The 17,159-nt window shown below is 48.3% G+C and overlaps 1 protein-coding gene across 3 annotated transcripts in view; it reads right to left on the minus strand.

Annotated features, from left to right (window-relative positions):
- CHCHD6 (coiled-coil-helix-coiled-coil-helix domain containing 6) overlaps window positions 1-17,159 on the minus strand; it is a 245,131-nt gene that overhangs the window by 88,845 nt on the left and 139,127 nt on the right. For 2 of the 3 annotated variants that reach the window (XM_011971503.1, XM_011971504.1), the window contains exon 5: window positions 15,264-15,347. In XM_011971503.1, the coding sequence (XP_011826893.1) occupies window positions 15,264-15,347 (84 nt within the window). Of the gene's footprint in view, window positions 1-15,263; window positions 15,351-17,159 lie in introns of all 3 variants that reach the window. The other variant, XM_011971502.1, reaches the window with a different exon arrangement.

Consider the following 17,159-nt stretch of genomic DNA (forward strand, 5'->3'; position numbering starts at 1 on the left):
ACCCACGCCTAACAGTGCAGGAAGGGCAGGGAATCAACCAGGAACAAGACCGAGCGGCCCAAGCCTATAAGAATGGGGTCAGGAGAGCTGAGGCGCAGACATGCTGATCCTTTTGGAAAACGTTAAGGACCAAGAAAGGGCTTTTAAAATTGGATTAGGAGTGATAGAAAGAAGAAGGGATAGGCCCATATTGGGGTGAAAGGTGTTCAGTTAACAGACGATAGAGAGAAAGAGCTACTAAACTCCCATTTTCTATCAAGGAGAACAATCTTCAGACTGAAAAGGGTGAATCAAATGCTGATATGAGGGAATTGGAACGCATGTCAGGGAAGAGATTGTGAGAGAACATCTAGTCACACTAAATGAATCCAAATCTCCTGACCCAGATGAATCACAGCTCAGCGCAGAATTCACTCACTAAAGAGACTTGCTCGCTGCAGGCACTCTCGAGAATTCAGACAAAATGGGAAGATGCCCAAGACAAGACAATGTCCAATTCAGCAAAGGGGAGAGAAGGCAGATGCTTTGCAAACTACAGATTGGTGAACTGGACATAGATCCCTGGCAGAACTTTATGGTCCAGAAATGCAGCCCCCAGAAGCCAGCCCAGCCCAGGCTGCTGGAGAACAGGTCAGGCGAGACCTGTGTCGTCACCTTTTGTCTATTCTAAGAGATGAAAATTAATAGGCATTGTGAAGTCCCTGTGCTCAAGTCCAAAAACACTAGCCATATGCAGAATATGGGAGTGTGGCTTCCCAGTGCGCATACTAAGGTGGCCCGAGGGAGCTGTGCTGAGGACTGCAAGCCCCAGGATGTGCTGTGGAAGACAGCCCCTCACAAGCAGGCACAGCACAGCGCCATCCAACCCCACCCAGGCAGCAGGACACGAAGGATGGAGACAAAACCAAAAGAAGTATCGGATCACTTCTTGCAAAGAGTGCCTGAAAGAACTGGGAGAACGGTTTAGGGGAAAAAAACCGAAGTCAGCCCTTAACTCCCCAACCTCCACACATACAGGAGGCTGCAGGTAGGTGCTGTGTGGCTCTGTAACAGCCACAGTGACTCCGCGGGGTGGGAGTAGAAGCAACGGGTCCTAATTTTATACTGGAACATGGAGCTTAATCCAACATAAAGAACAACTATGAGTGTCCACTAATGAGTGGAACCACCTCAGCAGGAAGAAGTGACTGAGTATCTCTCTATAAATTCTAGTAGTCATGTTCATATATTATCTCAGGGAACCCTTAGCAACACTCCAGTAAGGTCCATTAAAAATGAGGAATTGAGGCTCAGGAAAGTTAACTAATGCAGTTAGCAAGTGCTGAGGACAGGAGTCTGACCCAGGGATGAACCCAAAGCCCATGCTTTTCCAACCTGGGAGCTTCTAGTCAGCAGCTAAGCCATCGCCAGCTGGGAAGACAACCAGAAAACATCTTGAAAGTGCCTTCTGCCGGGCGCGGTGGCTCAAGCCTGTAATCCCAGCACTTTGGGAGGCCGAGACGGGCGGATCACGAGGTCAGGAGATCGAGACCATCCTGGCTAACACGGTGAAACCCCATCTCTACTAAAAAATACAAAAAACTAGCCGGGCGAGGTGGCGGGTGCCTGTAGTCCCAGCTACTCGGGAGGCTGAGGCAGGAGAATGGCGTGAACCCGGGAGGTGGAGCTTGCAGTGAGCTCAGATCCGGCCACAGCACTCCAGCCTGGGTGACAGAGTGAGACTCCATCTCAAAAAAAAAAAAAAAAAAAAAAGAAAGTGCCTTCTAACAGGCGATATTCCAACAATGACTGGAATGAATAAAACAGGATTTCAGAAAGCAACAGATGTGATTGCTTTATTAGTAATAAATAAGTACAGATCCAAAACACAATTTTTTGTCCATCAAATTGACAAACTTAAAAAATGACGAAAATAGGGAAGGGGCAGCTTTTAAATTATAATAAATTACACAGATTTTAAATATCTAAATGCCAAAAGTACTATCTATAAAATTAAACCAACAGATCAGGAAAACAGAGTAACAATAAATAACTAGAGGTTAATAATTCACATTATATAAAGAAGTCCTATAAATTAATTAGAAAAAGACAAACTGCCTAACAGAAAACTAGCCAAATGATATTTAAAGGCAAGTCTCAAAAGAAGAAATATGAAGGCCCAATAAACTTATGAAAAGATGCTCAGCCATATTAATAATTATATGCAAAATTTTGTGCCATCACCATGCTGTGATGGTATAGGTGTGGGCCAAGGAACTCCGAAACACTTTTTGTTGGTACATATTTTTGAAGAGAAGTTTGGATGTATCCATTGCAATTAATTGTAAAAGATAAAAATAATCATAAATGTCCATCCACAGGAAATGATTAAATAATGGTAATCCCTATCACACAGTCATCAAAAAAAAAAAAAAAAAAAAGGAGACTGGTGTGCAAAGAGACTTGATATGCAAAATTGTCCCAGATGTACTGTTGTGTGCAAGTTACAAAATTAACCTATGAAATAATAAACTGTGAGCCTATTTGTTAAAACAAACTATGTTTGTATTATTTACACAAATAATGTTACTTAAAATGTATGGAAGAATACACACCAGTAGTTAGTTCTGAAGATTAGGAGCCATACTTTGCATGCTTTCACAGTGTTTTTTTAACTTTTTGGAAATGTGTATTATATGAGTAATTAACTTAAAAAGTGAAAAGGAAACAACCCAATGCTGATGAAAGCTCGCGAGACTGCCACTGTCACATGCCACTGGTGGAGTGAGAGCTGCTACAGCCCCTATGCAAGGCAATCTGGCAACCAAAAGCCTTATGATATGCAGGGTCTACAGCCTAGTAACCACAATTCTTCATCTATTTCTCTTAAGAAAACAAGTTCAGGCAGCTAGAAAGTTTTTCAAAGTAATCTGGTTTTGTCCTAATAGGAAAAGCCTAAAGTAACTTAACAGCACAATTATAGGGGACTGGTGGAGCAAATTATGGTACATCCACATAGATTTGATGCGGAAAGAGGGTTCAAAATAGACTGCATTTTTAAAAGGTTACCAAATGGCATGTATGGTTACAATTCCATTTTTGCAAATATTACAACATTACAAATATTACCACAGCAGAAGCCAGTCTAGGCATGTATACACCAAGGGATTTACAATGGTTACCTCTCTAGGTGAACTGATTTGGTCAATTTCATCCTATTCTTTGGGATTATCTGCATTGTTTGTTTTTTTTTTCCTACATGAACATGTGTTACTTAAGACAAGTATAAGCAATTTTTTTTTTTTCCCCCAAAAAAAGCAATGCTGCCCCATTGCTGGGTAAGCTCCAAGCAGATGGTTGGGTAATTCCCACGACACAAGTACCAGGGCAGAGTTTTTAGGATTGAGAGGGTCTGGCTCCCCTGCTGGCACCAAGCAACACTCAGTTACACTCAGAGAGGAGCTCCATCTACATCCATCCACCTCAGCCCAGGCTCTGCCACTGGCTGGTCTCTGATGCAATCTGTCCTGACTGCAGAGTTGCTGTATGTTTGTCAGGTGTTGACCAGGACCTGAACTGGACTCTGTAGGGGGAAAGTGAGTTAGGTTATACCACCACATGTGGCAGCCCTACAAAGAAGGGGCGATGGGAAGTGATCAGAAAAGGCTTCCAAGGTAGGCAGGGCTTGCCAGGTGACCTTACTCTCCAGGGACAGATGCTGCTGCTGGACAGGTGTGACTGGAATAGGGCCTGGAGCCACAGGCAGGGCCCAGATCACAGAGCCCTGCAGGCAGAGCTAAGGAATCTCAGCTCTCTCCTGAATGCAGTGAGAGCCACTGATGAACTCTAGATAGAGTCTTCCCGCAACAGGTGGATGCCAGATCATAGGTGGAGGAGGTTTTAGCTTCAGTTCAAATGAGAGATTAGCAAGGAACCACCATCATGGAGGGAGGACAGAGACAGCATGGGAGACATTAGCTCAATGATGTGGGCAGGACTCGGTCACCAGTGGAGTGGGGGTGGCACAAGCATCTGTTTTATAGCCAGCCCCAGCAAAGGCCAATGGCTAATATCAGATTGCCTTTCTCAGCATGCCCCCATCCCCAAGGGCCAAGGGGCAAAGAAAAATACCAAGGGGGTTCTCCTGGTCAAACGAGCTGATCAAGGCTGGACAGGGAAGAGCTGAGAAAGGAAAGGAAAGGAAAAGGCCTTAGAGTACCCATTTCATTAAAATTATCTGTTTAACAGTCTTTTCCAGTAGGGATAGGTGGTAACCCACACACATGATGGACAGGCACTTCTGGCTCTTCAACCCTTAAGTACCTATTTAGTAGGCTTAATGTGCTAGGGGAAAAAACCAACATACAATAACACTGGAGCAGGAAATGCTGCATATTCATGTAGCTGCTGCCAGCTATGGTGTAGGAATCACTTCAAGATGAGGTACTGATTCAGCCTGTGCTTAAAAGGACCCCAGCAACAATAATGGAGGAAATGACATAAATCAGCAGCGGTGAACATCAACTTAACCATGAGATTACCCCTTGGCCTTGCATGACAATTTCACCTCTCCTAAAAGGTATATATTTGGCTTTTCCTGCAGCACTGACCTTTACTTCTCTGGACCAGGGAAAGAGAACAGGAGAATAAGAACCTAAGTGTATGCAACAAGGCACTGGCATGAAACCCAGGCTGGGGTCTGCTGTAGGAGACGACAGGCAAAATGCCTAAGAACTCACTGCAGCACGGTGGCTCTGGTGGATCCTGACTTACACCAAAAACAAAAAAAACAAAACTCCTGGAAGATAATATTTTTGAGAAAATCAGAGAAACTAATGTCAATTCTCTCAGGCAAGAAAATAACATTGTAGTTATGTAAGAAAATGCTCACAGTTTTTAGAGATGCTTATTGAAGTATGTAGGGGGAAACTTCATGGTCACTGGGGTTTGCTTGAAAGTACTTAAGAATAAAAGAAAAAAGGCAGAGAGATGAGCAAATGTGGCAAAAAGTCTGGGGGACAGGGAAAGAAAGGCTTGGTGTACTGTTCCACTTAGGGTAAAGATCCTTGTAGGTGATTTAATACAGACTCAAACAATCCTCTGAGTGGCTGGCCCAGTACAGTCAACTGGTGAATAAGTGATCCCCTGAATTTAGCCTGCCAAGGTCTACGGGCAGCAAATTCTGACTGCTCCCTACAGTCCCAAATCATTCATGTGACAACTGGTACAGATTTCCAAACCTGTTTCTTTATCTGTAAAATGGGAATGACAGGAGTCCCTTCCTCACAGGCTTGTTCAAGGCTGTAACAAATTAGTACCTGTGACATACTCAGAACGCATCAGGCACTTTTGCAGCAAAGAGTCAGGCAAAGTCAGTGATTACTGTTATCAATCAGCTCACTGGGTCACTGTGAAGGTCAAAGGAGTCAGTGCAGGTGAAGTGCTTGACTACTGCTTTGCAAGTGGGACCACTCAATAAATGTTAACTACTGGGCACCAAGAAAACCAGCTTTGGAGACAGAGAGGTATAGTCTGTTAGCAATATTGTATTAATTCATTTAATCCTCAAAACCACCCTAGGAGATCAGAACTACTATGATTTCTATTTTACAGAAGTAGAGTCTGAAAGCCCTGATTAAATCTTGGCTCTGAGGTTGAACAGCTCAGGCCAACTGTTAACCTCTCAGTGTCCTCATTTTCATTGTGATTCTCGCCACACTCCCCAACCCCACCAACAGGAAACCTAACTGGCAGGTCTTGGGCACTGTACTTAGCAAAGTGCAGGTGTGCAGCCAGTTTAGCAGGGTTCCTGGCTCAGACATCTACCCCAGAGAAGCCTGGCTGCAAGGCCCAGGAGGGCCACAGCCTCTCTAGTGTGCAAGAGCGGTTGCAGTTTCTGCTTCCCCTCACCTCAGAGATTAGTGTGACATATGAGAGGATTTCTGCAAAGTAGGAGATGAGACTGAGGTACAGAAACACATTTTTAGCAAACATACCAGAAGCAGTACGCAGAGTAGACTCAGGGAAGAGGGTAATATGTGGTGGTAATGGAAGTGGGGGCAGTGAGGGAGGTGATAATAGTAGTAGTGGTGGGAGAGGGGGCAGCAGCAATCAAAATGGTGGTGGCAGTGAAGGTGTGGAGGTGGTGGAGGAAGAGGGAGAAGCAGAGGTTGCAGAAGTGCAGGTGAACGTGGAGGAGGAGGTTATGGAGGATGGTGGAGATGGTGGTGGTGGTGAAGGCGAAGTTGGTGATGGAGTTGGTTAAAGTGTAGGTACTGGAAACGAAGCTGGTGGTGGAGGGTAGAGGTGGTGGTGCTGGTGGTGGTGGTGGAGGCTGCAGAGGTGGAGATGATGACACAGATGGTGGTGGTGATGGTGGTGGGGGCAGAAGTGGGCTTGGTGGAGCAGTTGGTAGAGGTGGAAGTGGTAGAGGTGTAGTTGGTAATGGAGGTGGTTGCAAGTAAAGGAGGTAAAATTGAACGTAGATTTCAAGGTAGAGTTGGTGGAAATGGAGGTGGTGGTAGAGGAGGAGGAGAAGAAGTGGAGGTGGTGGAAAAGGAGGAGGAGGAGGAGGTAGTGATGAAGTAGGAGGTAGTGGTGGTGGAGGTGGTGGAGGAAGAGAAGGTGGTGGTGGTAGTAGTGATGATGGAGGTGGCGGTGGAGGTGGAGGAGGAGATGATGGTGGAGGAGGAGGAAGAGGTGATGGTGGAGGAGGAGGAGGAGATGATGGTGGAGGAGGAGGTGATGGTGGTAGTGGAGGAGGAGGTGATGGTGGTGGTGTAGGAAGAGGAGGTGATGGTGGAGGAGGAGGAGATGACGGTGGAGTAGGAGGTGACGGTGGTGGTGTAGGAAGAGGAGGTCATGGTGGAGGAGGAGGAGGTGATGGTGGTAGAGTAGGAGGTGATGGTGGTGGAGAAGGAGGTGATGGTGGTGGTGGAGGAGGAGGTGGTGGTGGAGAAGGAGATGGTGGAGGAGGAGGAGGAAAAGGTGATGGTGGTAGAGGTGGAGGTGGAGGAGAAGAAGGGCGTGGTGGAGGTGGAAGAGGAGGTGATGGTGGAGAACGAGGTGGTGATGGTGGAGAACGAGGTGGTGATGGTGCAGCTGGTGGTGGTGGTGGAGGAGGAGGTGGTGGTGGCAATGATGATGGTGGAGGTGGTGGAGGAGGAGCAGGAAGAGGAGGAGGAGGATGAGGTGGTGGTGTAGTAGTGATGGTGGAGGTGGTGATGAAGGAGGAGGAGGGGGAGAAGGATGTGGTGGAGGTGGAGGTGGCAGAGGAGGATGAGGTGGTGGTGGTGGAAGAGGAGGAGGAGGATGAGGTGGTGGTGGTGGAAGAGGAGGAGGAGGATGAGGTGGTGGAGGTGGGGAAGGAGGATGAGGAGGATGAGGTGGTGGTGGTGGAGGAGGAGGAGGATGAGGTGGTGGTAGTGGAGGAGGAGGAGGTGGTAGTGGTCATGGTGGAGGAGGTGGTCGTGGAAGTGAAAGAGGTGGTGGTGGAAGTGGAAGAGAAGGGGGTGATGATGGAGGAGGTGGTGATGCTGGAGAAGGAGGTGGTGGTACCATTACTAACTTTTATGGCAGTACCATTACTAAAAAAAGGTGTTAATGGGCTAACCAGCTGGCGGTACCCTTCTCTGGCCTAACCTTATGAAAAACTTTCTGATTCAAAACTCTTCAAAAGTCCCTTGGGCTCAGATCCCTCACTCAGCAGGTTAAAGAGTGCTCCCCATGACAGTGGGAGGTGGGCCTCTTCCCCCAGGGAAGCTTTCCTGCTGTATTGTTTTCAGGTCATTGTTAGCAGTTCCCTCTGAATCCCCAGGCTCTGGCGGCTTCTCTCTATAGGCCTCTCACACTCATATCCTCACTGTAGGGGGCCCTGCTCTGGATCTCTGGTGCAGACTCTGGGCCTGACAAAGTGTAGGCCTCTCTCACTCGCAGAAGTACCTGCTGCCCACATCAGAGTGACCGCAGGCAGGTGGCGGCTCTACCAACGAGACACACCCCTCACTGAGCACGTGTCTGGAGACCTCCTCCTTCTCCAGTGCCAGGAAACCTGAACCCTACATGGAATCCAGCTTCAGTCTCCATGACGATGCAGGACATGCGCCCTTGACACAGCTCACAGGGCCTTCATGCCAGTATAAGCGAGGCCTCACTTTGTCCTCAGTGTCTCTGACAGGCAGCATTTGGCACTGCCAACCACATTCTTCCTGGACTGTTCTCCACTCACTGATGCGGGAGGCGGTGGGAGGCAGCGGGAGGCGGTGGGAGGCAGCGTATGGCCGTGGAAGAGTGGGCTCTGGAGCCTCGCGGATCTGACTTCATCTATCAGCCACGTGCACGGCTTCTGGCAGCTGCTTCAGCCTGCTTCCCAGCTTTTGCATTTGTAGAACATGTGTAATATAATTTACCTTACAGGGTTGCCGCAAGGATTCACGATGACTTGTGTAAGACGGCCTGGCACATAGCATATGCTCACAAAATTATTGTGACTGTCATTCTGTAGGACACAGAACTCCCTGTCTGATACTTCTCAATCATCTGCTGGTCATCTCTGCCTCATAAGTGCATCCCTAGAATTAAACTCACAACCTTCCCCAAGTGTAGTGGCTCACCTAAATTTTCTCTTTCTCTTAATGGCACCATTATTCTTTCTCAGGCCAGCCTGTTTTTCCAGCTGCACCACCTGTGGCCTCCCTTCCCACAGAGCACCTCGCTGGGGCCAAGCTCTCCAGCCAGAAGCCCCAGTTTCTCCACGACCAGCCCTGCATGCGGCCCACTGACATCCTGCTCCCTCCAAACACAGCTCCCACCGAGAAGCCTTCTGGGCAAAGGCTCCCTCCTCCTCTGGAATACCGCTGCGTCACTGTTTCCTGATTGCACACACACACGTTCCCTTCTTTATTCCTGCAAACATTTACTGTGCACCTATTCTATGCCAGACACCGCATCCCCAGCTCTTGGCGATGAATCACCTGATGAATCAGACCAGCAAGGACTGTGCCTCGCAGATGCAGAGCAGACAGCCACAGGCGCTAACAAAACAGAGTGTGGCAAGGGCTGGAATATGCACAGGGACCAAGCCTCAGCAGGGGACAGAAGATGGAGCAGCAGGCGATTCTGCAGTGCCTATGGGGCACTCCAGTGAGGTGTAGCTCCACACCCAGCCCCCATCCTGTGCCCATGCCCCAGGTCTCACAGCGCCTGACACAGGGTTTTAGCAACTCTACTAGACTGAATGGATATGGAGCAACCCGGTCAGAAGAGGAGGCACTCAGAATTACAGAACTCAGAGGAGGCAAGAGCCCAGCGGGCCGGGTGCAGACAGATGTGGGCTCGCAGCGGGCCTGCTGCATTCCGGCTGTGTCTCTCCATAAGGCAAGTAGCCTCTCCCTACTGGTCTGTCCTCCAGTCGCACAAGGAGGTGAGACAAACACACAGATGGGCCTGGGAGGGCCTAGAAGAGGATGTTCAAGGCCTGTAAGGTCCCTAAGATTTGGAAAGCAGGCCCTGAGCAGAGCCTTGCAGGCCAGCGAGGAGGGTGCCTGGCAGCAAGGGGCAGCAGAGGCCATGGGACACCCCTGCTGGGCTGCCTTCCTCAGCTGTAGCCCACTTTTTATGAAGCCTCACATGCTGACTCTTTCCTGAGAGCACAGCCAGATGAACTCTCAGCAACTGAACACACCTGTAACTAACACCAAGGTCATGAAAGGAAGCCTTACCTCCCCACCACATGACCCCTGCTAGTCACTGCTACCCCCACAGGGTTATCCCAGTTGCTAACACCATAGATGTGCTGTGCTGCTTTCACCCCTTCTGTAGATGAAATCACAGTTTGCAGGTCCTCTTCCTTAGCCAGCTCCTTTGCTCAGCAGTGTGCCTGGAGTTCCAGCAGCAGCACCTGCAGCTGTGGACATCTCACTTTCATGCCAGCAGTGCTGAATACCACTGAATAACAGCATGAATACCACTGGCACTTGCCTCTCTCCTGATTTTCAGGACTATCATGAATGACACTACCATGGACATTCCACAGTCTCTCTTCTGGTGAACCTGGGGGCACATCTGCACCGGGTGCAGAATGCTGGGTCCTGGGGCATACCCAAGTTCAGCTTTAAAAGATGTTGGCTATCGATATTCCACAGTGGCTATGCCAACTTACACCCCACCAATGGTGTCTTGGAGTTTAGGTTAAACCACATCCTTGTCAGCACTTGGAGCTGTCTGTCTTTTCCACTTTGGCCATTCTTCCAAGTGTGTAACAGTATCATGTTGTGGTCATAACTTGCATTTCCCTGATATGTACTGAGGATGAGCTTTTTTCATGTTTGCTGACCACACCTTTTCTTGTGAAGTGGAAATCCTATATTTAATTCCTCCACCAAACACCTTGTGTAGCTTGTGTTTCCCTACACATCAAGGGACAAGGCAGAGACCAGTGTGCCTGGGATAGGCACGTCTATTGAGCAGTGTCAGTGAGAAAACTGCAGGGCTATCGGGATCAGAAGATGGTCTTTTCTTAAGAAAACTTGATTGGCAGCAGGGAAGACAATGGGGGAAAGGGCTGACTGCTCAGAGGCAGGGCAGGGAGGCATCTGAAAGGTGCAGGGAGGAAGACTTCAATCCTGGGGAAAGGAGACAAAGTCCAGGAAGAATACATTTCTCCCTTTCTTCCTGGCTCGGTTTTTGACGCTAACCCTGAAAAAGACCTTCTCCACTTCATAGCTGCTGAGTTTGGATAAAGTGAGATGAAGCATTTTACAGAGCTGAAAGGTTCTCTAGTCACAGGAAGCCTGCATATGGGCATCCTCCCATCTGGCATCCTAATCCTCGGCATCTCCCTTCCCTCCCAAACCTGACTATGGGTATCATAAGGCAGGAGCCACAGCTGTCTGAGCCATCTCTGTGCCTGGCATTTAGCAGACTTAAATTGATGTGGAGTAAATGAAGGCTGGGCATTTATTAAAGAGGAGGAAGAGGACAGAAATAACATGAAAGAGGACTGGATACTGAGGTCAGGTACTCTGATGGTTGCTTTACACAAACTACCACTCACCCCAAAACAGCTGGCAGGTTAGTCCTAAATCCTCATTTCAAAGATAAGGAAACTGAGGCTACAGAATGTAATGACATGCTCAGGGTCACAAGGCTGCTTACATGACTGAGGCAGAAGTAAACTGAGGTCTGCTGGACCCCAAAGCCTACTCATCCCTACCACCCTACTCAGCTCCATGGTTGACTGCAGAAGACAAGGCCTTGGCCAGCCACAAGTGGTCAACTCCATGGGCTCTCAGGGTCTCCTTCAGAGCCACCCAGCACCGAGGTTTCTACTGGAAGACAATAAAGTGTGCTGGTTCTGAAGAGGCACAAGTCCCCCCTTAGCCCCATAATAGCTGAATCCAGGCACGGTGTGGGTGAATCCCACTCCTGGTTCTTTTGCTTCCTGCAGAAAATTACAAAGTGGCAGCTGAGCAAAGGCTCTGGAGCCAGGTGTGCGGTGGGAGCACAGCTAAGATGGCAAGGGGTTCAGCGGCCATGACTCAAGCCAGCACAGGCAGTCGAGGGTCTCATGTTCCTGGTCCATATGCCAGTATGGCAGATGCACCTGAATGTGTGTTTGGAGTTCTGAGCTAAAGAATCTGGGAATGGCCAACCCGGAGATCCATTTCTTATCTATAAGGAACATCTGAATCACCGGCCCTTGTGAAGTGAAAATCTATGGAACACAGCTGTACAGGGCATTGAGGCCCTTTGTTTTGGGTTGAATCAAGCTTGTCCAACCCACAGGCCAGAGGTTGCATGCAGCCAAGGAAGGCTTTGAACGTGGCCCAACACAAAGTCATAAACTTTCTTAAAACATTATGAGATTTTGTGATTTTTTTTTTTAAGCTCATCAGCCATCATTAGTGTTAGTGTATTTTATGTGGTCCAAGACAATTCTTCCAGGGTGGCCTAAGGAAGCCAAAAGATTGGCCACCCCTGGGTTTAAATGAAGGTTGCCAGGTAGAAGCTGTTAGGGAGAGTGCTAAGTGAAAATGCTATGGAAACTACATGCTCTTTGGGAGTAGTGGTTCGCTTGCTCAGCCAGCCATGGGGCCTTGCGGTTCTCCTGTCCATCCCACTGCCACTGGCCTGTCCCTGTATGTAACTTTTCTGCAAATAAAACCCTATGTCTCATTTGCCGGCTCTGGGGCTCTTGTTTGAGCTCTCAAACATGGTGCCATCCCTATTGAAGTTAATAGGGGTCCCGTGCAAAGATGCCCACAGAAACGGACAAAGACCTTATTCTATGACACTGTCAGATGTGCGGAAACACCTGGGGAGTGCATGGCCCCAGTCTGCTGGATACTGCAAGACCATCAGAGAAAAGTCTGATGCAGCCCAGAGAGAAGGCTTGCCCATCCCAGAGAGCAGGTGTTGGGGTCAGGCCACCGTTAATGATAAAAATCCATCTCAGCATGCATATACGTGTGCATGCACACATGCTCATCCATTAATCCAAACCTGAAGCACTGTGACATGAAACAGAGCCCCCAGTACTGCTGTGCACCAGGGAAGGAGCCAGCACTTGCCAGGTGCCTAGCACACACAAACACTTTTACAGGCGATACTTTCCTTAATCCTCCCATTAACTACCGGCAGAAAGCATTAGCATCTCCATTTTACAGATGGAGAAACCGAGCTGAAAGGAGGCACACTGACTGAATTGCTGTGTAGGAGCCAAGGCTCATGGGCTCTGGTGCCCACACGCCATCAGTTACACCATACTCAATGTCCAGGCTGCTTCTTCACGTGCCATGAGACCCTCACAAGGCCCCTGTCTGTGTCAACAGCTCACTGCTTTCTATAGGGAAATGGAAACAATATTGCTTACTTAGATCTTGCAGTGTGGCTGTGAAGAACAATTACTCAGAAAGATTATAAAGCACAGGAGCCCTACAAAATGGGATTTCCATGCTTAAGAATAATCATCTAGGAAATAAATACTGCAGACAAAAAGGTCCAGAAGTCTCTCCCTCCTTGAAAATGAGTCTGGATTTTGTGCAGGCTTTCCTTACCTGCCAGTCTCAACAGGTAGAAGGTGGAAGCTGACCGGCTATCACAGGTGGATGGCTGCAGGATTCCACTCAGCCCCTTGGATACACTACGACTCGGCCAACAGCCACAGGCATCAGCCTCCCCATCTCAACCTGCTCTCACCCGGGACTGTACTCTAAGCTGTTTTGGGTGGTCAAGGATCATGCAGCAGCTTATCCAACTTTCCCCCGAACAGGTTTTTACTGTCAATTTCTAAACTTAAAGGAAATGGGGGGGAAAAGGAAAGGGCTGTGATGATTGGAAAGTCCTGGAGCCGTGTGTACAGAAGCTGGAAATGTCAAGGTCTGCGAGTATTCAACAAATGAAAGAGGAATCGTGTAAAAGCAACAGCTAATAAAAAAAGATTGTCAGATGCTGTGTTTTCCATCTTCCCAGCCATTACAGGAATAAAATTATCCGCGGAGAAGATCGAAAACCTTTTTCAAAACTAATACAATTAAGCCTCATTCTTCTGCCTCCTTTCTGCCTCTCCCCCTGGCTCCCCTTTAATCCTCCTATCTCCCGCACCAATCTCCATTTCCTGAGATGTTGGAGGTGCTTTCCTTTTTTTTTATTATCACCAGCAAAATGCTGTGTTTAAGAGTCAGAAAGGAGATCATGCTTTTGCACCTCCTTCTGGAAGCATTTAATAACTCTTCACAATCATCTAGGAAACCTCGATTTTTAAAAAGCCTACACCTGCATATGTAAGGAGTTTGGACTTCATTTAATGAAGAGAAAGAAGTCTCATCCAGAATTTCCTCTCCTTTGGCAAAGCAGAGACTTGGTTTCTAAGAAGAGAACTAGGGTAGAGATGAGAGAGGAGAATGACAAGAGGAAAACGTATTTTAGAGAGGCAAAAATGCTGCGAGGCTCTTTCCCTTCCACCCGAAACAGACATGTACACGTGCCTCTAGCAGCCAAGCCCAGGGAGGGAAACATGAGGAGCACAAAGGAGACCAAAGAATTGCACAAATAAAAAAACAAAAACACAAACAAAAAAAAAACCCTGTGCCTATGAACATATGGGAAACTGTGATAATGAGAGCTATGGCTGGTGGAATTTTTTTTTACCCTTTTCTGGGATCTCAAATCACAATCCTTGTCATTATAAGCTACAGTCAAACCTGTGCATGAGGCTGCTCTGTGAAAGATTTGCTTGTTAAGGGCCACTCGGAAAGTGGCTCAGAGGTGCACTGCCGTTCCTCAGACTGTGGGATATCACCATCAGCACTCTGTGTTCACGGCATGTCAACTCCGGCCAGCCCCTAAACACCGGCAAAGGTGGACAAGCAGGTGTTGATGGGGCATGGAAGAACCTCCCTCTTTTCCCCATGGCCTGGAAATTCAGAAACCCACGTTTCTGCCAGGCTCCACTGTGGCATGGCACAGGAGAAAACCCCTGTGGAAATCAGGCCCCTCAAGCAAACTGACAATTTCAAAGCTCCAAACCGTGACAAATGATTTGCGAAGATTTGCCTGCAATAAGCTGATGGCTCAGGTTGCTTGGTATGCTGTCTCAGGCATGAGGGGGAACAATTTTTTTTTTAACCTCCCAACCATCCCCTCCCACGTTTTAAGCCATTTCTTTGAAAAATCTGTCATGATCCACAAATTAAACCAAAAAATAAGCAAGTTACCAAATGAATTTTCAAGAGTCGTGGTAGGGTTTTTTTTTTTTTTTTAAAAGGCATGATGATGTTTTTAAATCTCATTCATTTCAAAGACTTATCTTTAGAAAAGCAGCGAGTGTGCAGCCGTAGTGCACTTTGATCTTCCCGACTCCCAGGAGAAAATCAATAATACAACTTTAATGTATTTGTATAGCAAGACATCACGTTATTATTATTTTTACCAAATGCAGCTTAACTAAAGTGGAAAAGGTATACTGGGACTCAGCACCGCCCTGTGGTGAAAGTGAATTTTTTTCTAAAATCGAACTACTCTAGAGCCAGCCATATTCAACAAAAAAAAGGTGGGGCAGTGGGGAGACAATTAAAAACCAATTATCTCCATGAATGCAACTTGTTGAAAGGCTCTATTTGGGTGCCTGCTGCAGAACGCAGGAGGGCATGTCCAAGGAGTGACTGACATTTGGGCGAATGGGCACTGGGCCTGCGGACTCCTCTCTCCCCCTATGATGGTGATGTGTTCTGGTCAGATGCCTTTAGGACCTGGCCCCGAGGAATACAGCCAAGCAGGAGTCTTACCTTCCTCTCAATACGCCCCAGCTGCTCCTTGTAGAAGGTGTCACGGCGTCTTAGCTCTGCCTCTCTGCTCTCCAGCTCCCTGGCCTGCTTGGAAGAGAACAAAGCCCACGTTAGCCAGCAGTGATGGTGCTGGAATGGTGCTGCAGGGAGAAGGCGACGGACATTTCTGCTCACATTCACAATGAGAACAGTAGCAATAATGAACTGAAAACCTTATGAAACGCCAGATCATTCACATATATTGTGCTTAATTTTCACAACAATCCTTCAAGGTGGGTAATTACTATAGCTGCTTCACAGACAAACAATAACATTTATTGATTATGGGAGTCCTGTTCACAGTGCTCCCACAGTTGTTTCCTTTGATCCTTACCATACTTCTAAAGGGCAGGTGGGATCATCATGATCCCCCACTACAGATGAGAAGCCAGATGACAACAGGGAGCCTAAGTAGCTGTCCGAAAGCTCACAGCCATTCAGAGAGTAGCTGGGGTCTGAACCTTGGTCAATGTAGGTGTGTCTGGCCACTGGGTGTGCGGCCGTGAGCCACACAGCTATGTGTTGGCCTTGGTGTCCTTATGCTTGGAACCAGCACCTCCTCTGGGCCGAGGCTACCAGAATGCTCATCCTGAGGCTTTCAGGGCCTGTGCCAGCAGGATGTCTATGTGAGGAATGGGACACAGGACTAAAGTGTTGGGCGAAGATGCCTAGCCATCAGCACCTCCTTAGGCTAGAGACTGTTCACACAAATAGAGCCTCATGCTCTGAGCTGGAAGGAGCAGGGATCCATGCCTGCAGGAAGACAGGCACAGAGTCAGCTGGAGGGGTGCTGCTCCCTCACCCGCCTGATGGGGATGGCTGAGTCCCTGTTGGAGCACAGGGCCAAGGGCCCTCCCTCCAGGTCCAGTTAGGCTGAGGGCTCAGCTTACCAGGGCAAGCAACCTGAGGCTGGCAGACCTCAGGTTGAACTCAGCCCACCCTTAACTAGCTAGGCGACCTTGAACAAGTTCCTGACCTCCAGCTTCCTCAGGTATGATGTGTAAAGCTGGAAGGGACGCATAGCTGTACAGAAGGTTAAAGGAAACCCCAACAGAAGTGGGCAGGGTCTCAACAGGCCTCCATAAAGGGTCACCAGCACATGGCAGGGCAGGGATATAAGTCCCATCACTGGGATACTCACGTCCCGAAGTCTCCAGGGGCTTCCCAGGACCAGGCCCCAGGGCCCGCTTCTACCCTCCACGGGTCAAATGTGGAACAACTCCACACTGAGTGTCAGGATGGAGACAGTCACAGGGGCCTGGGAGCTCAAGACTGCCTTTTGTGACTGTATGGAGGAATAACACCATCTGCTTGCTGTCTACCCCTGTGCTAGGGCTGTGTGTGCTCAGGTTCTCCGCTAAGCTCCTGATGGCACTTAATTAATTCTCACTACCCCCAAGAGCACAAGCTAGCCAGTGGTAGACTGTGAACCTAAGTTCATATGACTTCCAAGTCCTGAGCTTTTTCCTTTTAAGCCACACTATGGTATCAGCACATGGGTTTGAATCACTCAAAAATATGGGGTAAGACATGAACCCAAGTTTTTGAAAGCCCATCTCCCTGGCAGTGCTACTCCTACTGACATAGAACCTTGCAGAACAACCAGCAAGATAGTTTGTAATAAGAGCTGACCACTCACCAGTGCTCCTGAGTGCAAAGTACCAGGAGAAAGACTAGGTGAAAGGGCCACACCAGGCCAGTGGGCTTGGGTGGCTGGCTGAACCCCTCCCTGAGAGTTAAGTTCTAACACCAGCTCTATTACTGAGTGGCCTCTAGGAAGCCTGAGCAAGATGCTGTCTTGTCTGTTTTCCCCGTACCTGTATAAGGGAGAAGAAGTAATAACCTGGATCCCCAGGC

Source organism: Mandrillus leucophaeus, unplaced genomic scaffold (genome assembly GCF_000951045.1).
Source record: "Mandrillus leucophaeus isolate KB7577 unplaced genomic scaffold, Mleu.le_1.0 Scaffold123, whole genome shotgun sequence".
Taxonomy (NCBI): Eukaryota; Metazoa; Chordata; class Mammalia; order Primates; family Cercopithecidae; genus Mandrillus; species Mandrillus leucophaeus.